The sequence below is a fragment of the Mus caroli genome, unplaced genomic scaffold, assembly GCF_978045245.1.
Source record: "Mus caroli unplaced genomic scaffold, Mus_caroli_1 scaffold_4, whole genome shotgun sequence".
Lineage (NCBI taxonomy): Eukaryota > Metazoa > Chordata > Mammalia > Rodentia > Muridae > Mus > Mus caroli.
Genome location: NW_028227259.1, coordinates 154,500,304 through 154,522,045, shown reverse-complemented (window position 1 = coordinate 154,522,045; position 21,742 = coordinate 154,500,304). Strand labels below are relative to the sequence as shown.

General features: G+C 43.9%; 1 protein-coding gene across 6 annotated transcripts in view; it reads right to left on the bottom strand.

The window, feature by feature from the left end:
- Fry (FRY microtubule binding protein) overlaps positions 1–21,742 on the bottom strand; it is a 382,592-nt gene that overhangs the window by 125,492 nt on the left and 235,358 nt on the right. For all 6 annotated transcript variants that reach the window (XM_085837475.1, XM_085837469.1, XM_085837470.1 and 3 more), the window contains 9 exons: positions 21,647–21,737; positions 21,360–21,439; positions 21,164–21,244; positions 14,079–14,247; positions 9,685–9,777; positions 9,488–9,586; positions 7,354–7,455; positions 1,415–1,518; positions 753–861 (listed from right to left, as the gene is read on the bottom strand). In XM_085837475.1, the coding sequence (XP_085693601.1) occupies positions 753–861; positions 1,415–1,518; positions 7,354–7,455; positions 9,488–9,586; positions 9,685–9,777; positions 14,079–14,247; positions 21,164–21,244; positions 21,360–21,439; positions 21,647–21,737 (928 nt within the window). The remainder of the gene's footprint in view (positions 1–752; positions 862–1,414; positions 1,519–7,353; positions 7,456–9,487; positions 9,587–9,684; positions 9,778–14,078; positions 14,248–21,163; positions 21,245–21,359; positions 21,440–21,646; positions 21,738–21,742) is intronic.

Below are 21,742 nucleotides of genomic sequence, written 5' to 3'. Positions count from 1 at the left end.
ACACACCAGTGAATAAATGAAACAGTAGCCTTGGGGAGCAATTCAGCAGTAGAGTATACCCCTGGTATGAGCAGGGGTCTTGGGCTTAGTCCACCAACCCCTCCCCCACATAAATGATCTAAGTAAAAATCTTAAGTTTGAATAATAGATCCCTGCCAAGCCAGCTTTAATATTACTGGGGTCTGTTTAAAAGTAAATTAATTCATGTGTAAAGTGCTCAGAACAGTTTTGAACAAAGGAATGAAGTGGGTAAATGATAATTTCCCCATGAAATTATTTTCTCCCCATAGAGAAACATTAGAAAATTGCTATTTACTCCTCAACTGCACTACATCATCTTTTCAAATTAGATTAAAAAGTTCCGTCAAATATCAGAGCTTTTGACTCCTCTTTACTTGCGGAATACAGAGCAGAGATCTGTGGAAAGTGGGAAGGGGAGACTTGAGAGAGTCAAAAGAGTTTCCTCTGTTCTGTTGTGATTGGGGCTGATCCAGGCAGGACCTTATCTGTGCTACGGAGGTTTTACCGCTGGGCTTTGTGGCCTTGGAGGAATCAGTTAAACTTCATCTCTCAGTTTACTTCCTAGAGGCCAAAGGCATTCAACATAGCCACAGACTGTTGTTGAAGCAAAAGAATAGGCCGTGTGGAGAAGCAATCCCTTTCTAAGAGGTCAGGGCGTTATGAAGGATCGTTGCGGCCTGTTTACGCGATTACTACGCCTGAGGGGGCCGCTGCAGACAGACGGGCGTTACCTGGGCGATGAACTGGATAATCTTCACAAAGATGTTCAGAGGCATATCCCTGGGCACCACGCCGCGGGACCCTTTGGGGAAAAGCGTGGTGGTGATGGTTATGAGTCGGCTGCAAGATAAGGGTAGGCGAAAAAGAGAAAACAAGCAAGGTTGGCTGAGATCTAGTTGTCAGGGGATGATGCAAATTTCATCTTAGTATCAGAGGATAAAGAACAAACAAACAAACAGAAAACAAACAAAACAACCCCCCCTCCTCAAAAAAAAAAACCCAAACCAAACCAAAATAGAAACCAAACCAACTCAGCCCTTTCCATTGGCACAATTACTCTAGGAAGAGGTTTTCTTTTTTCTTTTGGAAAACCCAGGGCAGCTAGAAAAATAATAGACAGCTATTTCTTTCCTTAAAGTGCTGCGTGCCGCATAGAAGCAGACCCTGTCCCAGAGGAGTCTGATGCTTCGGCAAAGACCTACTGCTAAGGCAGTGGTGAAGTTCTGGCTCTGAGCAGGTTTTAGCCAGGCCAGGTTGAGAAGCCATAAAAGAGAACCCTGGGCGTGGTGTGGTGACTGAGCACGCCTGACTCTAGCGCCCTACAAGGGCGCCCCGCTCACCTTGCGTGCGCCCAGCTCACCCGGCATGCTCACTCACGCCCACCCAGCCTTACCTTTGAGTGGCTGTGTTGCTTTCACATTTGATTCGAATCATGTAAACCCACAGTAATCTGTAGAGAGATTCCAAGGCAACGCGAGCCATTTTGGGGTCTTTATTCTGTAACAGAATGCAAACTGTAAGGTTACTAGTTGAATGTACATGTGGTCTGGGTAGGAGGGTCTTTCCTAAGCGTGGGGAAGGCCAACCGGGTTGGAGGCAGGCACATACAAGGCATATGTCACCATCTGGGTCACCCGAACCATCTGCCTCCTGGTGTTCACTGGATAAATAATCCATGGTTATGATCATGATAGTGAGACAGGGGAATGACACAGGAAGCCCTCGCTCTGTCTTTTGCCAAAATGGAAATTCAGGAGATGCTAGGCAACCAGTATAATCCCATAGCATTTACAGAAGAGTTGGATGGTCTTCCCATGACCATCCAAGTCTTTCATGCAGTTATTGTTCTGATTTTTCTATTCCCCACTGCATCTGAATTACTCTTGAATACTTAGTAAGACTAAGATATACTACATACTATACTAAAACCTAGACACGGAGAAAAAAAATTTTAAGTTTTTTTTTTTTTAATTTAATGTATGAGTATCTTCGAGTACACTTGTGTGCCAGAAGGGGGCCCAAGATCTCATTACAGATGGTTGTGAGCCACCACATGGTTTCTAGGAATTGAACTCAGGACCTCTGGAAGAACAGCCAGTGCTCTTAACCACATGAGCTATCTCTCTAGCCCTAACTCCTGTTTCTTAAGGTAGGATAGGAGAGTATTTGTATCTTTATCTTTTCCCAGTTTGTTTCATTACTAATAACTACGTTATACTATACACTATTGTAATATATAATAAATACAGCAAATATTAATCACAAAATTAACTAATACTGATATGGTAATATCAATTATTGCATATTATTATTTATTACTATGTATTTGTATCTGCTCCTAGCTTATTTTATTTATTTATTCATTGTTCTATTTGTCCACCCAAATGTGAATAGCATATTAATTTAATTAATATAATCATAATACATTTTAATAACTGGCACATCTACTTTCCACTGTCCATGACTTTTTAAGTACTTCCACCATCAGACCCAGCTGTAGAACGCCCAGCTGTAGTATGCCTGTACATTTACGCAGACTCCACACCCTGGTTGACTTAGGCCATAGGACTGGACCTGGTCATATCACAGAGAAGAATGCACATCGATGGTCCCTGCAGCATCCAGCAATGGGAAATAGATAGAGAAAATGCCATAAATAATAGGATTTCTTCTCAGCCATAAAGAGGTGCAAAGCTAAGTTAACTGTAGGCAAATAGGAGCAATTGGAGATAACCAAATTGAGAGGATTAAGCCAGTCCCAGAAAGGCAAATGTTACATGTTCTTGCTCATATTTGTGATCATATGTTTTATGCAGTCACATAAAGCTTGTGAATATTAAAAGTAGAAGTGAAATTACCTGGGAGACAGAGGGGATTGATAAGGAATAAGGGGAAAGGGAAAGGTGGGTAGGGGGAATAGGGTGTGCATGGGAAGTATAACTCAAAATACAATATATACCTGTAAGAAAATTTAAAGAAAAAAAGAAATTGCACAATAGGGGCTATGGGTGTAGCTTGTGGATTAAATGCCAGCCCATAGTGCTCAACGCTTAAATCTAGTACCCAGCACCAGATTTTAAAAAACAATAAACGATATGACTTTATTCTGCTTGGAATTCATCAAGCAATTTTTGAATATCCTTTTCCATTGGGGCATTGGCTTCTAGCAGTTTACCATCCATATAGATAACCTAGCATTTATGTATGAATTTAGAAGCAGGGTCTTGTTATGTATCACAGGCTGGCTTAAAGATATATATATAGCTCAGGCTGTGATATAGAACAAGACCCTGTTATTAAATGAAGTAACAGGGTCTTTTACTTTTATTCATTTTATAAATGAAAGAAGTCAAGATGAGAAGGTGGGAAGCAAGGAGGCTGGGAAGATGGCAATTCTCTTGCTTCAGGCTTCCTAATTCTGGGATCACAGGTGCCCATTCTCATACCTGGATTTCATTACATTTTAAAGATTCATACTTTAAGTGTGTATGTGTGAGCATGGGTGCAGGTGCCCATGCAGGCCAGAAGAGGGTGTCAGATCTCATGAGCTGCAGTTACAGGTGGTTATGGGCTACTCACTGAGCTGTCTCACCAGCCCAATCCTTGCCCTTATCTTGGCTAACAAATTGCTCTTCCATGTTTCCTGGGATACAAGACTGCTACAAAATTCAATCCAGAGCTCTTCACAGATGAAGTCTGTCCAGGGCTCACATTTGACACAGGGTTCTTCCCCTGTGCATCCCACTCCATGACAGCAACAGTGGGCATGGTGCACACCCTGGAGATTGGAACTGGAGTTTGGAACGTGTTCCAGTCTGTGTAGCACTGATCCCACAGGCTCATCCTGATCTTACAGCTTCTAGTTTTAGAACCTTCTAGCATGAAATGCCTGTGTAGGGAAACATTGTCTGAGCCTACACTTGTGTCCTTCCAGGGACAGCTTATAACCCTTTACTTGTTATTTTCTGCCAAGCTTTGACAGGAGCACTAAAGAATATTCTAATTTTGAAATCATTAATTTTCAGAGTAAGCTGCCCTGCTCTGTTTCAAAAGCGACTTGGGTCAACCCCAAAATGGCTCTTTGGGCCACAGCAATAAATCATCGTACAAAATATTTTAATGTTTAACTCCAGATGTATTCAATATATCCAGAGAGCTGTGTTATAAGCATTCTTAATCATCAAACATTATTCTATCCTAGTTGCTTCCCGTTGCATGTGATAGAACATGGACTAAAAGCAACTTGGGGAAAGAAAAGGTTTGGGGCCTATAACTTACAGTCAGTCCATCATTTGGCCAAGGTAGGAACCTGTGGGGTCATGAAAGGCAGCCTATTTTGGTTGAATGAGGCTTGCTCTGGCGACCCAGTAGAAAACTCTACAAGGGACAGAACAGCGAGCCATGTTCCCAGAGACAGGTGCCTGACATCTCAGAGCCCCCAACTCCATAATTCTGTGACTATAAGTCATGCAGACAATGTCCCAAGCTTCTGGCATTCTGGCTAGACTCCACCCCCACAGTTACCTGACTATAGCCAGGTATGCTTCTCCCCACAGTTCCCTGGCAAGAGCAAGATAGCCCAGCCCACTAGAAAAGGGGCTGCTTGGCCCCTCCTCTCCTCTTCTCTCTCCCTTCCCCCTTCTCTCCACGTGGCCATGACTGGTGGTCTCCCTCTCTCTACCTTTTCTACCTTCTCTCCTTTTCCCTGCCTTTCTACAATAAAGCTGTAAAACCACAGACTGCGTAAAACCATAGACTGCCTTTGCTCATCAAGGCCTGCTGTGCTTGAACGATGGGATAGGCTTTCCCCTAATGAGCCACGTCTAACCTCCCGCTGGAAGGCCTTCCTGCTCTCCAGCCACAGACAGGACCAAGGACTCTCAGCGCATGGGAACCACCCATCACCCCCTCTCTCCCTGCGGCCCCAGGGATGACCGAGCGGTGTTTAGCGGTATCTGGGATGCCTGAGACTGAGAACCTAGGGCTGCCCCTTGTGCACCCTCTACTGAGCTGGGGTCCAGTGGCTTCCCCCAGCCACCCACCCGGGGCTGCGTGGAAAGCACGCGTCAGTCCTCCGGCATCTTCCCACCCACAGCACAGGAACTCTGGCGGGAGGCGGGTTTTCTTCTACTCCCTTTATTCCCCCACACCCATTGCCCAAGAGGAACCAGAGGCAGGGAGCAATGCAGTCTGCAGAGGGGTGATGCTTACTGGTTCACTCCCCGAGGCTTGCTCCGCGTGCTTTCTTACATTTTTGGTTGTGAGTCTAACCTTTAGTGCCTGAGCCATTTCTCAGCCCTCAGCCTACTTTCTTATAGGACCTAGGGCCATCTGCCCAGGGGTGGCACTGCCCACCATGGGCTCACCCTCCCCAATCCGTCATTAATCAAGACGATTCCACAGACTTGCCCATAGGCCAACCTGATGAGGTCAATTCCTTAGCTGAAGTTCGCTCTTCCTACACCACTCTCACTTATGTCCTGATGACAAAAGCTAACTATTCTGTGTTAGTTTTGAACAAAATGGCCACTTTACATCTTAAAAGATACACTGTAAATATTAGAATTAGTAACTGAATATACTGGCTGGTTTTGTGTTGAATTGACACAGCTGGAGTTATCACAGAGAAAGGAGCCTCCCTTGAGGAAATGCCTCCATGAGATCCAGCTGTAAAGCATTTTCTCAATTAGTGATCAAGAGGGGAAGGGTCCATTGTGGGTGGTGCCATCCCTGGGCTGGTAGTCCTGGGTTCTATAAGAGAGCAGGCTGAGCAAGCCAGGGCAAGCAAGCCAGTAAGTAACATCCCTCCATGGCTTCTGCATCAGCTCCTGCTTCCTGACCTGCTTGAGTTCTAGTCCTGACTTCCTTTAGTGATGAACAATAATGTGGAGGTGTAAGCTGAATAAACCCTTTCCTCCCTAACTTGCTTTTGGTCATGATGTTTGTGCAGGAATAGAAACCCTGACTGAGACACTGAGTTTCCTCAAATAGGGAAAGTAGTACAGAGGCCTTTAGCTGATGCAGCCCATGCCGGGGAGTGGACACTGTGTAACCACCGCTGACCCTGAAAGGCATTTCAGTTTGCCCGTCCCTGAGAGTGTCATTCTCTACCAGCAACTATTAGATTTCACTGCCAACTTGAAGGAAATGAATGATTGTAATCTTGGATTTCATAATCAGCTCTTAGAGCCAGGACATAGCGCTGAGATCAGGCCCATGTACATTATTATATAATTACAGTAAATAACAAAATAACATAATTAATCTGAACTACTTCTCTAAATTAAAATGTCTTGGGGGGAAACATACATATACACAAAATGAGGCAACATGTATAAGCATATGCAAGAAATTTTAGTTATTATTATTTTTTAATTAAAAGTATCAAACATTGAGCCAGTGATAGAAGCTGAGCCACAGCTTTGGAATTTGTGACAAATTCTCTTGATTTGCACTTTTCTGCTTTATTTTTAAAAATAATTTATAAAGATTCACTTATTTAGATTCACTTATTTTAGTTTATGTGCCTAAGTATCTTGCCTCCATGTGCATCTATGCACCACCTATGTGTCAGGCATCCACAGAGGCCAGAAGAGGGCATCAGATCTCCTGAACCTAGAGTTGTCACAACTGTGACAGACATTTGTGAGTCACCATGGGGATGCTGGGAATTGAACCTGGATCCTAAGAAGAACAGCTAACACTCTCAACTACTGAGCCATCTTTCCAGCCCCTGGTTTCCTTTTTTTGAAAATAAAAAAGGTCTTGCTATCTAGTTCAGTTTAGCCTCAACTTTGTGATCCCCCTGCCTCAGCTTCTCCAGGGTTTGGATTATTGGCAAGCATCAACACACCAGGAGAATCTGTTCTCATGTTATAGAGGGTTCTCATCTAGCTGTCCTGTGTAGTCACTAAAATTGAAAGAATGTTCCTATTTGATTCAAAGTCAATTTCAAAGCCAATTATTATAACTATTTATTATAGCTCCTTGGTCCTAGGGGCTGTGGCTTTACGCATCTTATCTCCCAACACCTGTGCTCTCCACCTGAAGAGCAGTAAGTGTTTAGTACACAGATCACAAGCAAGAATGGCAGGAGGCAATGCCCTCTGCCAGAGCAATTCTTCCACAGAACAGAGCTTCTGTTTCCAAAATATCTACCTCGACCAAAAGGGACAGAGGTGTCACAGGGTATCTGAGATAATTTCACATGTCCAGATCAGCTAAGTAAAATGATCATTTCATTTCCTATCACTTAGGTGCACGAGACGACAATTATATACCAAGATACATACATAAATACGGTGGTTTTAATTCGAGTTGACAAATACTGACCTTAAGGTTGGACAAGCAGTTGTTGAGGAAAACATGCCACCTGTTGAGGAACAGCTGCTTCTGACTGACACAGAGGAGACAGGTCACCAGTGGGTATAAGGCCTGAGGAGACAGGAGCGGAGGCTGCAGGGTGACTGGCAGCTCAACAGACCAGGAAACACACATTCACTGCGCCCAAAGCTTCAGCACGTCCTCTGTGGCCACGTGGCCTCACATAAATGCAATGCACGCTGTACAAACACAAGAACTCATGGGCCCTTCCTGATGATGACTGCATAGAATCATCTAGAACTCTGGCTAGTATTATACATACAGTAAGATGTCTGTTTCAGGTCCAATGATACAGAAAGCTGATTGACTAACTTCGTTTTCACTTACAAACTCTCAAAGCAAACTTAGAAGTTTAGATTATGCTCTCAACCACCACAGAAATAAAACCACTATTATGCCAGTTTTTTTTTTTTCCTGTCAATTTAACACAAACTAGAGTCACTTGGGAAGAGGAAGCTAACCGAGGAACTGCCTCCATCAGACTGGTCTGTGGGTGTGTTCATGGGACATTGTCTTGATCATTAATTAACACAGCCCACTGTGGGCGATGCCATCCCTAGACAGATGGGTCCTGGGCTATATAAAAAAAGCAGTTGCGTGAGCAAGCTCGGGGGAGCAAGTCAGTAAGCAGCATTCCTCCATGGTCTCTGCCTCAGTTAATGCCTCCAGAGCCTGCCTTGACTTCTCTCCATAATGGATTATAACTTGTAAGCTAAATAAATGGTTCTTTCTCCTCTTCTGCTCTTGGTGAGTGTTTTACCACAGGAACAGAGAAGCTAGGACAGCCATGAGGGCACACTCAGTTTGAAAATGTTATTGGCCTTCTCACTCAAAAATACCTAGTAGTCTGTCTTTGTCTTAGCAGCAGGTGTGTGTGTGTGTGTGTGTGTGTGTGTGTACATTTATATGCAGAAGAAAGTAAATATATTTATATATATTTACCTTTTCCTGAAATCTTCCTGTAATTAAGGGGGATTCCAGAAAGAGCGCTTATGGTCCTGCTATAAACACTACCAAGACAAATGTAAGCGCGGCAGGAATTTGTTCATGACAGAATAAACAGAGGTGCTACTGTGCTTTTCCTGTCTAACTAGGCCCCTCTGCCACAGCAACTGGAAAGACGGCAAAGATAGCAACAGGCAGCCATCCAAAGAACACGAACACACAGCTCACCATCATTTTCCTTAGCCAGGTAGCACACACCTCGAGGGCTAGGGGAGATTTAAAGGGAAACACACCTATTCCCTTGAACTAGAAAAAAACAATGACTGATGGATGAGCTCCTGTGGTCCACACTTCAAATTCAGCATCGTTCTTGACATGAACTTAGTCTTAGAGGATTCTGAAGTACTCTGCCCACTCACGGCATCTCTGATGCTAGCCAATAAATGCAAGCGATTTGATCATAGGGTATAGGCAAATGAGCAAAGTTGGCACTACTACCAGCTGAACAACCGGGTGCTGGCTCAGACCCTGACAGGAATGCTCAGGCCTTGGAGACTAACATAGGCCAGGTCTGTAGCTGGCTACTGAACTATCGACTCCATTACATTCTCATGACTATAGCTGGCACACTACTGCCAATTTATCAACCAGATGTTCATTCACCAAGCAGCAACTTGAAAGACTTTAGATTGCCTTCTCAAGAATTAAATACCAGCCTCCAGAGACTCCTGCCTGTGGGTCATCTCTTGCTCCTTCTGAGCTCAGTTTTGATTCTGAGCATCAAGATAGGAATTAGCCAGCACAGGCTCATTCCTGGGACAGAGTCGAGAAACCGTTATTATAAACTTTAGCCTTTAGATTTGAAAAACTTCTCAGAAATTCAAACAGAAACTCAGTTTAGCCAATCTCTAAATAAACAGCTGAATCCACTAGAGTAGAAAATTCCTCTGAGGGGGTGTGGGATAATCTCCATTTATCACAGTTATTCATGGGCCTGTGCTAAACACAAGCTCTGAGGTAGGTGAGGCTGAGACAATTCTCCCATGTGTGGATACTTCTCATTCTCAAGTCGGCTTCTCCCGAGGTGCTCCAGGCTCTCCACTTAGGACAGCAATCAGCTTCTCCCACAGTTACTAACCAAGGAATGCTTTTTCCGAGAGGAGAGTTCCAACGTCGTGTCATACAGGCTCTCCACAAAGTTCCTGAGGCAGGGGACGTTGACTTCATTTTTGACAGCCTACAGTAGAGAGAGACTTGTGAGAATATTCCAGTCAGGAAACTGTTGGGTGTGCCGTCCAGGTTGAAGAAGTTGTTAGAAACAAAAATACAACTCACAGCAGCCACCGGGACAAGGATTTCTACAAAGAGCCCAGCCAAGGCGTGCTTGATGTCTTTGTCTTTGACCTCCAGAAAGTAATGCGCACATTCCTAGAAAGCAGAACGAGAGAGCTCAGGGAGGAAACAGACATTGAAATACATGTGAGCATGCACTTAAATAAACCCAATTATACTGTACACAGACACAGCACATTCTGAGATCTATTAAAAGCCACGATCTTCAAGGATTCATGTGGGGGGGGTCTAACTGCTTGAGAGAATCAGAGGCCCTTTCCAAGACTTGTTTGCTTTTTGTCCTGAAATGACTAACAGTCATACCCAGGTTCAAGTCATGTGTTGGTTGGTTCAGTCATTCATACATTCATTCATTCATTCTGATCACATTTCTATGGCTTCCTTCACCCTCTGTGGGGTCCTGGGCCACTGATCGGGCCAATCAGAAATCCCTAAAGACAGCAGTAAACTCCTGTCAGGTCTAACTTCAGGACAGCCTTTTTCCCACAGAAGTGTTTATGCTCAGAGCCTGACATTCTAGGTGTGTTTATTTCACCCATCATTCCTTAAGCAAGTCTGGAAGGCTTCCCTTCAGGTAAGGAGGCCTCTGGAACACTTAACCACTCTCTCTGCCTACAAAGCTACTGCCTGCTCGAAAGTGTCGTTTTGGTTGCCTGGAGACTAGTTCTGGAGAAAGGTTGGCCTTACATTAGTGACTTCCAGGTGCTGTCTTCAATTATGCTGTTTATGTCTACATCAACTCTTACCCTTCCATTTTCAAGCACTATTAGCAATACTAGCAAAAAGAAAAAAAAATTCCTAAGGTCTTCAGTGTATCATTGTACCAAATCTCATCCTAGGCTGAATGACCCGAGCCTATGAAGTCCCTGAGACCAACTGGCTATAGAATGGAGCCTCTGGCTCTCAGGATCCTGGCCCCCTTTCCTGCGTTATTCTGCACAGGTAGGTAAGTCATTTCCCAAGTGGACATTCACACACATAGATATGTGTATTATTTTTGGATTTGATTTTTTTCCTCCCCCAAGACAGGTTTAGCCCTGGCTGTCCTGGAACTTGCTCTGGAGACCAGGCTGAACTCAGAGGTTCATCCACCTCTGCCTCCCAAGTGCTGGGCCTAAGAGTGTGCACCTGCAGCCTGGTGGATACGTGCATTGTTAACTCAGAGTGGAGTAAGATAATAGTTGACAGGCACCTGAGAGCTGCTCCCTAAGGCTAGTGACATCACCATTTACAGTCAAGGCAACAGAGGCTGGAGTCAGGGAGGTGCTAAAGGAATTCAACCCCAGAAAGATTGAGGCACCACCCCCGCCCCCCGCCCCATGGATCAGCTTTACTGAGATTTGTTTCACGCACCCATGCAACTCCCTTCTTTAAAGTGTTTACTTCCTAGTCTTATTCTATGGTTACAGTTGCGCTCCCATTCTATGACCAACCTCCAGCTTTTTAGTGACACATCTCACTCCTCCTCCCCCGCCCTGGGAACTCTGACAGTTTGGCAGTCTCTCTCAATCTCAGTATCCACTCTGGTCCTCAACCTAGGCAACAGGGTTACTCTAGGATACATTCTTTTTTTTTTTTCGAGACAGGGTTTCTCTGTGTAGCCCTGGCTGTCCTGGCACTCACTTTGTAGACCAGGCTGGCCTCGAACTCAGAAATCCGCCTGCCTCTGCCTCCCGAGTGCTGGGATTAAAGGCGTGTGCCACCACGCCCGGCCTCTAGGATACATTCTGTTGCAGATTTGCTCACTGTGAACACTACATGAAAGGGATTCGGATCTCTTGGCAGCCTTTTGTCTCTAGTGATGAACCAGCCGGTCTCTTTCTTGGCCATGAATGGCTTCTTACATAATGACATGGGTTCATCCTACTTATGATTAAATCTGTTTCTCAAGGATTGGGCTATATCCACCTGTAACCTTAACTACAAACGGTCTGCACTGCCTGTTTGAGGAAACAGTAACCATATCTTTGTTTCAAAAGGTTACTATAACCATCTTGCAACCCTATCTTTGTTATGACTACCTGTGGCAACCACCTTGCCATCATGTCTTCCTTTCAGGAGAGCCTTACAGCTAACTTGTTTTGCTCCTGTAGCCCTTGCCCATCAAATCCCCCATTTGGAAGACCCTTAACCCTGAGCTATAAAAATCTTGTCTTCCTCATGTTCAATGCCGACCTCTTGAATCCCACCTCAGGGCAAGGCAGCCTGGGTACACAAAAGGCTTGCTTTAAGTAATTGCTTGTTTTAATTAATGTGGCCACAATGATTTGGGTCAGCGGTTTTCCCCTCCCATCTTTAGGATTAACACTAGCTTCTTTTATTTGGCATGATGTTTTAAGAGTTATCTATTTTGCAACAGATAGCTGGAACTCATTAAGTGAAATTACTACCATGTTGCATGGAAATACCATTTTTTAAAATCCATTTACAAGTTGAGAGATATTTAAACTTCTTTCAACTTTCGGCTACTATTAAAAATACTTCAAGCCTTTGTGTGGACTGTATTTTCACTTGCTTTGGTGTAAGAAGAGGAGTGGGTCTACTAGAACAATTGGTAATTTCAGGTTTAGCCATTGGAGTGTAATAAATATTCTCTTTTCTATTCTACACTATGAAACTCGTGTTTGCAACAAATTAACATCTCCATCTTGTATGCAAATGCTTCAATACCCACCCCCTCCCCCCATAAACCTTTGTTTACCCACAGGTCCTGCCATACTCTCAGAATGTAAAGGATTGAAGCGGCTGCCCTCTTCCCTCTTCATTTCCTTTGCTGAGTCTTTTAAAACTGTCTAAAAAGACTGTGATGTCAGACCCCAGCCACTGGAGAAAAGACCGAACCACCGTCTGTGTTAGAATAAAAGCCCAGTGCACTTCCTGTCAGTGTGCTTGCTCTTTGGAGCACACCCTCTTGATCAAGTTCTGGACGTGTCTACTGAAGTGGTGGTCTCTTGCAACCCTGAACTTATTTCTGACAGGAAGGCCGGCTGTACTGTGTTCCAACACACTACTTGCTACCCACACTGGCAGTGCGGAAGTCCAGCTTCTCCCTGTCCTCACCCACAGCTGTAGTCCCTTTCTGACTGTGGCCATTGGAATTACGAAGCCATACAGCCTGTATTCCTAGTTCATACTTCTCAACTCTTGAGTAGGATCAAGACCAACCTCAGTTACAGCAGCATTAGAGAAATCCCTTCAGACAGCAATTTCCCTTCAACTCAGTGGAGGCTGAGATCTCAGAGGTCGGTGATGTTAAAACGCCCTTCCATAGTACAGAGCAGACAGATATCTCCCTTTATGGAAGTTCTTATGCTTGTGAATGCCACAATGGCCCACCCTGAGCTGCTGCTGCCTCAATGGCCACTATCAGCTAAGATTTAATCACAAAGTGATATGTGTGTGTGTGTGTGTGCGTATCCATGTGTATGTATATGTATAGTTAAGTTGCAGACACTCTTTGACTTAATGGCCCCAATAAATTCAATCTAAGTAGAAAGTGTCACAAAGGGAACTCTCATTTATGACCCCCAACTTTCCACAACGGCAGGGCACGGAAGAGTCCCTGGTCTCCTTGCTGGCTGTATGGCTGGCCCGGAAGTTACCATTACTGACATGGCCCAGTATCTTAAGCAGCTTAGACTACATCATGCCGGCACAAGACTCAAATACAAAATGTGAGCTGGGGGTCTCACACAGGAGGGTTGCAAGTTTGAGACAAACTTGGTCAACCACGAGAGATGCAGTTACACAATAAAAACTTTATAAAAAGTGTTGGAGCCGGGCGTGGTGGCGTACACCTTTAATCCTAGCACTCGGGAGGCAGAGGCAGACAGATTTCTGAGTTCGAGGCCAGCCTGGTCTACAAAGTGAGTTCCAGGACAGCCAGGGCTATACAGAGAAACCCTGTCTCGAAAAAAACCAAAAAAAAAAAAAAAAAAGTGTTGGGGTGGGGCTGGAGAGATGGCTCAGTGGTTAAGAGCACTGACTGCTCTTCCAGAGGTCCTGAGTTCAGTTCCCAGCAACCCCATGGTAGCTCACAACCATTTGTAATGGGATCCGATGCCCTCTTCTGGTGTGTCTTAAGACAGCTACAGTGTACTAAATCTTTTTTTTTTTTAAGTGTTGGTAGAGTTTTTTTTTTTAGTGTGAACGAGGCTCTAGATCCAACCCTTGGTACTGTGAACATCTTCTATAATGTGAAATAAGCTTTCTATTGAGTGTGTGTTGTGCCACAGCTTTGAAAAGTCTGAGCGCTGGCTGCTGACCCTTCCCATGTTGGGCACTGCCTGTGTGGGTTTTCTACATTCTAGCTGCAGTCTTCTGCTGGAAGGAATGTCATGAGAGAAACATGTGTGACTCCCATGCGGGTGCTTCACCTGCATGAACTGAAGGGATGCCTCGAAGTCCTCCACGGGGTACATCTTAATTCGGAAGAATTTCATCCCCATTATCAAGCTGATGATGCTTTGTACCACATAGGGGCTCTGCTCTTTGTGCCGTAGCTCCTTCAGCTCTGCCATGAACTTCTTCTTGACAGCAGGGAACCTGAGAAAACATAAAAGACTTACTGAGTAAAAACAGGTAAGAAAGTCACTATCATGAGGGTGTTCAGCATCTAAAGGTGGCTGGGCACAGTGACGGTGAAATACAATGGCTGTTGGATCACGAGGACTCAACCCCCGGCTTCTGATGGAGTCCAGCTGGCCCCTTTCCCTCCTTTGTTTAATGGGATGCTCACTATCTTTTTCAGACTGAGCTACGTTTCTGTTTAGATCCTCTCATGATGGTTTAGATCTTAACCTGAGCATGCCAAACAGACAAACACACACCCGTCCATTTTCTCAGGCCACCAAAATACTTGCAGGTCCCTAGGGCCCAGAGTGTCTGACAGCGAGCATCTGGGTGCAGCTCATGGGGTCAGCTATTTCTGACAGTGACCACAAATAATTTTTGGATCTGTATCTCAAATAATGACTAAAATACCCTAATTTCCATTGCTGAAGTTTTCTGTTGTTCTTGTATAATTTTAGGTTAATGATTATGGAAAAATATATATTTTTAAGTGGAAGGAAAAGTCCAGTAATGGGAAAATTGAAATTATATCTGAGAGAAGAAGGTGAAGGGCTGGCACATGCCTGAGACGGCAGAGGGAGAGGGAGAGGCAGAGGCAGAGGCAGAGGGAGAGGAGGCAGAGGCAGAGGGAGAGGAGGCAGAGGCAGAGGCAGAGGCAGAGGCAGAGGCAGAGGAGAGGGACCATTAGCTTGAGTCTAGCTTGGGCTACATATAAAACTAGTTCAAAGAAGAAGCTACTGGGGATGCAACTCAGTCAAACAGCACTGGCTCAGCATGGCAAAGTCCGGCTCCCTGGTACCACAGCAACAACAACAATAATAAATAAATAAATAAGAACGACCTATCTACTATGTGTAGTACGGGCGTCTAGAGTTTGAACTGGTGATTGAACACAGATACAAAAGCTACAGTGCCTACTTTCAACTTCTCTGTATTGTTGAAAAAGCAGACTAATACCAACTACACCTGTAACATCATTTTTTGAAATTTCAATCAAGGATATAAAGCTAATTGCTTGGGCCAGGTATGGTTGTACATGATTTTAATTCCAGCACTTGGGAGGCAGAGGCAGGTTGATGGCTAGTCTGGTCTACATAGTGACTCCTGGGCAGCTGGGGCTACACAGAGAGTCTCTGTCTCAAACAAACATACAAACAAAAAAGCCCTAAAGCTAATTGCTTTTCTAGTTCTAACTCTGTCGTAGATTTTCAGGTTTTGGTGGTAAATAAGTGCAGAAAACATATCTGGAAATATAAGATCCAATGCAAAGTTCCGTAGGGCCACATCGTAAGGAGTTTATTGAGATGCAAAGACTCTGAGTATGGTTAATGTTGGCCCATGGAGTTTTTTATTTGGGGGTTCTTTATAATAAGGTTTTAGTAAATAATAATAAATGATTCAATCTCAAGGCTGGGAGTGTAAAGAGTTGGCTTGATGCTGCTTGTATCCTAATGCTAACGTTGGGCCCCAAGACTGGTGCCCCAGAGATAAGAGAGTCCGCACAGTAAGACACTAAGTGGCCCTGACCCCAAGTTATTTCTGATTGGTAAATAAAGATGCCAACAGCTAATAGCCGGGCAGAAGAGACATAGGTGGGGTTTAGGTTTCATGGGCTTGGGGGCCAGAGAGGGAACACGAGGAAGAAGAAGGTGCAGGAGAAGGAGAATCCACCATGGGTTAGGAATAAAGAAAACATGGTGCTGAGGGCTGGCCAATTGGAGTTAAGAGCAGCCCAGATGAAACATAGTGAGTAATGACTTGGGGTTATCGATAGGGCAGTAGAGTCTAACAGCATGGAGGTAGGTATCAGGCCAGCTCTTGTGCTGCTTAAGGATTATTGTAACTATAAAGGCTGTGTGTGGTTTTTATCCAGGGACTAAATGATCAAAAGCGGGGTAGGAACCCTGGGTCGGAACTAACAATTTCCATAATATAGGAGGCGAGGGAATATAGCAAACTGAACTTAGGAAGGGCAACTGTGATCATGAAAGCTGAATGGGAACTACCCAGATCTGAGGAGTCCAGAGCAACTGTTGCCCTTGAGGTAGAAATCACAGGACAAGTGACAGGACACAGAGGAGGGTGCAGGGACACTCTGCTTGCAGACATAGGATGGGCCTGTACCCCTAGTCACGGCTTACTAAACCTTACATTTTATAGGGTTTCTGATGTGTGCTGCATTCTTTTTAGAAAGACAGCTGAGCAGAGGTGTTAATGTGCGCACGGAAATGTAAATGCATTTGGGTGAGGTATTCTCCAGCGGGCTGGTGACTCGCTAAGGGCTCACTCCTGATTGCAGTGGCATTTCCCACTTCCTGGACAACATTTCAAACTGGCCCATCTTTCTGTCTCTAACATTTCCTGAATACTTGGGAAATAAGGGAGGAAATATTGGTTGTATATCATTTTATATAAATTAACACAGGGATTGTAAAGTTGTGGTTTTGCCTTTCAGATGAAGATACTCGTAAAGATTAAAATGTAAATTGTATTACATTTAGAAAGCTCAATTTGGTGTCAGGTAACGCTCATTTGAGTGGAAACTGAGAATTGTACTCCTGAACGTTTTAAAATTAAATCCTAAATTCCAATGATACCATTCTTTTCTATTTCATATGTGTGCAGTACACTACATATAAATATATATACCACACACACACATATATGTTAAGATGGCAAAGATGACCATAGAGACAACAGATATCTAGGAGGCACTTCAACCACACACAGTAGCTCTTTAATCCTCAGGGCAGTCCCATGAAGGGGCATCCTTCTCAAACATCAAGGCTTCAAAACCTAATAAAACCGGACAGCTGATCAATGATGGAGCTGATGTCTGAAGGCCATGGCTGACTCAGACTTTCATCCTCTTAATCCTATGAGACACACTAAGGCTGAATCCAGGATTGTTTAAATATGTTTGTTCCCTATGTGGGCAAGGTCTGAAAACTCACTGAAAAGATATCTTCTAGCCCCTGCCTAGATTTACTATTTGGGTTGCTAATGCCTCTCCCTCGTACCCCCGAGACATACACAGAGTGAATGTGACTATTCTAGGAAATGGCCCTTGAAGAAGTATGGGAAGACGGGTTGTCTGGCATGGGCCCTCACTCAATATGCCTGGGGATGTTTTAAAGACAAGATAATTGGAACACAGCACAGACAGGTAAAGCTACAATGAAGGGCTACTTCTCCACAGGGGAATCAGCCCTGCTAGCACCTTGAACTTGATGCCTGGACCTCTGAAGAAATAAATGTCTGTCAGTAAAGCTTTCTCAGGTCTGTTGCCTTTGTTACAGCATCCTGACCTATCAAGTGGGCAACTGCCTCACCAGCTAATGCCTACAGCTTGAAAGGGAACTGACCCGACAGACCAAGTCACTTTCCTCAACGACTAAAACAAACATCACGTGGATGAACATACAGTTATCTGTGTGGCATCCTGGCCTGTGGTACAGGTCATTAAGCCCCAGCGACTCGGGAAACTGAGGCAGAATTGGGAGGTTTAAGGCTTGCAGTCTGCCAGGGATACCGAGAGTTCCAGGCCAGCCTGGGAAACCTAGAGTGATCCTGTGTCAAAAGAAATAGCCTGTAAGGAAACATAACAAGAAGATGGATGGGATATGCATCTGCAAAACAGTGTTTCTCAGCATGCTTAAGGACCTAGGTCCAAAGGTGGTCACTGGTCTAACATATGAAAGATCCTGGGGTCAATTTCCACTCCCAAAGGAAAAGAAGCAAGGAAGCAAGCAAGGAAGGAAACAAGGAAGGAAGCAAGCAAAGGAGGTAGGAAAGAGAAAGAGGAAGAGAAACAGGGGCTAGGGAGGGCAGGCAGAAAGATTCTTAACTTGAATGTGTTACAGTTCTCTCCTTTAATGCTTATTGTCTGACACCTCTGAGCTAGGTGCAGGCTCCACAAGAGCAGGCACACAGTAGGTACTCAGTAGCGATGCTGAGCACATTAATTGCTTAGGAGTGGGAAGTCCTGATGTGGAGGTGGTTACGCAGAAGCCCCACACACCCTTGTGCACCCACTCGGAGGACAGCACTGAGAAGCGTCTCAGAGTGAACACGGTCAGAATGTGTAATTAATATCAATTCATTTCTCCCGTTGAATACAGGCACTTCTCATAGAAAAGGCCTGCAGTTAAACATCTATTCTTTTACTCTTAATGCACAGCTAACAAGGAGAGGTAGAAAAAGGTAGGCTGCTTATGTAACTCAGTACGTCAATACAATGAGGCAGTGGCTAAAATTTTACTTTTTCATTTAAAAATAGATGCAACTATTTTTTTTAACTGTGAAAAGTTCCACATGACACAAACATGTTATTTTAGGATACAACCAACCTGCAGATCTATTTCCAGTTAAAGTCTAATTTCTTTTATAATGGTCTCCTTTTTTGTTTTTTTTTTTTTTTAGAGAAAGAAGATTATCTATGGCTTTTCCTCTAATATTTCATTTGGTGCTATATTTAGCATATACAATAATTAAACAATGACTGAATTTGTGGTATTCTATGAAACTCACATAAAGGGGCCTGCAGAAATTACTTAGTGGTTAGGAGCACCGGCTGTTCTTACAGAGAACCTGGGTTCAATTCCTAGCACCCACAGCCACCTGTAACTTCAGTTTTAGGGGATTTGGCACCCTCTTCTGGCCTCCTCATGTACTGCACACACATGGAGCACACACACACACACGAGGGCAAAACATCCATACACATTAGGAAAAAAAGAAAGAAAAGAAAAACATGAATAAAGATGAGAAACCAACCAATCAACAACCAACCAACAGCCTAACCTTGAATGATAGCAATTAAGGAATTTGCTAATGAAATGAACGTCTTATAATTTGAGGTATTTCTTTTTTTTAAAAAAGATTTATTTATTTATCTTATATATATGAATACATTCCAGATACAGCAGAAGAGGGCATCAGATCCCATTACAAATGGCTGTGAGCCACCATGTGGTTGCTGGGAATTGAACTCAGGACCTCTGAAGAGCAGCTAGTGCTCTTAACCTCTGAGCCATCCCTCCAGCCCAAGAGGTATTGCTTTTCTTTTCTTTTCTTTTCTTTTCTTTTCTTTTCTTTCCTTTTTTCTCTTCTCTCTTTTTATTTTCTTCTCTTCTCTCTCTCTCTCTCTCTCTCTCTCTCTCTCTCTCCCTCCCTCCCTCCCTTCGTGACTCCCTCCCTCCTTTTCTTTTGGCTTTTTGAGACAGGGTTTCTCTGTGTCAGGCAGCAATCCTTCTGCTCCAGTAACCTGAGATTTGGGGTGATGGCTTGAGCTAACACACTTGGCATGACATTGTTTCTCAACTTGTTTGGAGCCTGCCTAGCTAAGGACCGCCATTTGACAATATGCAGTAGTATGCATTATTCATAAAAACTAAGAGAAGTACAAACATTTATTTTTTGTTATTTTAACATACCAAACTTTCCATGTGATAACATGAGAGAACTTTACTAGTATAATTACAAATATACTGAGATTTCTCATAGTCTGATGAGTCAGCAAATATACATATTGATCTCTTCTTTTCAAGATCATTTCTAAGTATGCATGAACTAAGGACCAGATAATTGCAGCTTTATTCAGTTTAATGCAAAAATATTCACTACTCAATTAAATGAAACTATTTCTAAAATACATCATTCCTCCTTTCCCTAGTGACTCAGGAACCACAAGATCATAATAGATTTTTTTTTTTTTTAAGTATATTTGAGACCCAAGCACAATGGCCTGCAGTGCCTGAGGTAGCCAGGAGAGGGCGTAAGATCCCCTGGAACTGGAGTTACAAGTGGTTGTGAGCTACCTTGTGCTGGGAACTGAACTCAGCTTCTCTGTACCTCTGACCAGCTCTCCAGCCCCTGTCATTTAGTGTAGCCTTCATCTGGTGCTCCTCTGTGACTTTCTGTCATTCACCTTGATATTTCTCCCTGATGTCAGTACCTTGCCCTCCAGACAGTCCCACTTCCATTTTCTAATGTTGAGGTTTTCCTGTGTGAGAAAGCAGACAACTCCTTTGCTGAAAAGATGGATCAGAGAGAAGGAAAACTCAACGCAAGCCATGTTGGGGGGTGACTCTACTTTCTATGGTCTTATGGTTTTACCTGGCTTAGGTGAAGTTGCTGTATTAGGAAAACGCTCCCTCTTCCTCTCCCTCCCACCCCCACCCCCCGACTGCACTTCACAGGGACTGGGGCATCATTCGCCATAAGCTGTTTCCTTGGCCTGAATTCCCACCATGTCCTTAGTTCCTTGTACCTGATCTAGCCATTCAGGCTCTTGACTGGATTGCCTTTGGGTTGAATGGAATGAAGCCTGGCAGGTAGGGTGTGACCCTGTCTGGAATGAGTTTATCAGTGCTCACAGTCTAACATGGCACTGTTCTAGCCTGCTAAGTATCACAGGGCCAGATAAATTTAGCAAGGAGAATTTCCCCCCTGACTTGTTTCCATGACAATGTCTGGGACATTTTTAGCTCAGTTGAATTAAGCAAGGTCTGTAGTGAAAGGGACATTGTAGAATGGAATTTTCCCACTTACGAGTGAGAGCCTGTAAGTAACTATCTGGTCCTGGCGGATTGAAAAACAAAACAAAACTAAACTAAAAGATGTCTTTGGAATATTTGAGAAGAGAGAAAGTAATTTGGTCACACACATTTTCTTTTTTCTTTCTTAGAAACAGTGGCCTGAAATGAAGGGATATGGTAGGATCTGGCCCAACTGCCAAGATGGAAGAGGCAGTTTGGACCTGTTTTGAGGGAGGTTCTAGTTGGCTTCACACTCTGCACATGCACACACTCTAACATATAAGTTAGAGGCTTCTGTAAGTTAGAGGCTTCTGTAAGTTAGAGGCTCAAGGGCGCCGGCGCTCACTCACTTGGCTTGGGCCAGCACTCCGATGACCTCAGCATACAGATCAGCCACAATGTGCATATTGCCAGTGTTGGGACCCAGGTACCTGAGTGGGACAGAAGCAGACAAGTTAGGGGTCTGGTGCCCGGAAAAGATCAATGAACTAAACTAGAAGTTAGCGTTCAATGTTGTCAATATTCTAAGGAGGAAAATCGCCTTACCCTTCTTTGTATTTAAAGTGCTTGAAAGCCAAGTTAATAATATCGTGTATTAAGCTGTCAATTACAGGATGAAGGGGTATCTGGAAAAAAAAAGATGACATTGAATTTGGAGGAGATTATTAAACAGCCTGTCTATAACAGTCACTCCAACAATGACACATGACCTATTGTAATCAATAAACAGGGTCCACATTGCCCAGTAATTCATAAGCCATACATTCAGACTTTTAAAACGTAGTCAGTCTTACAAAGTGTAAATAGAAAGTGATAGTAAATGAATCACTCACCTGTTTCAAGACTTCTATTAACACTAAAGAAAAGATGAAATCAATGGCAAGGTCCCGTCTCTCCATTAAATAGTCTCGCTGCTGTTCATCACTGTG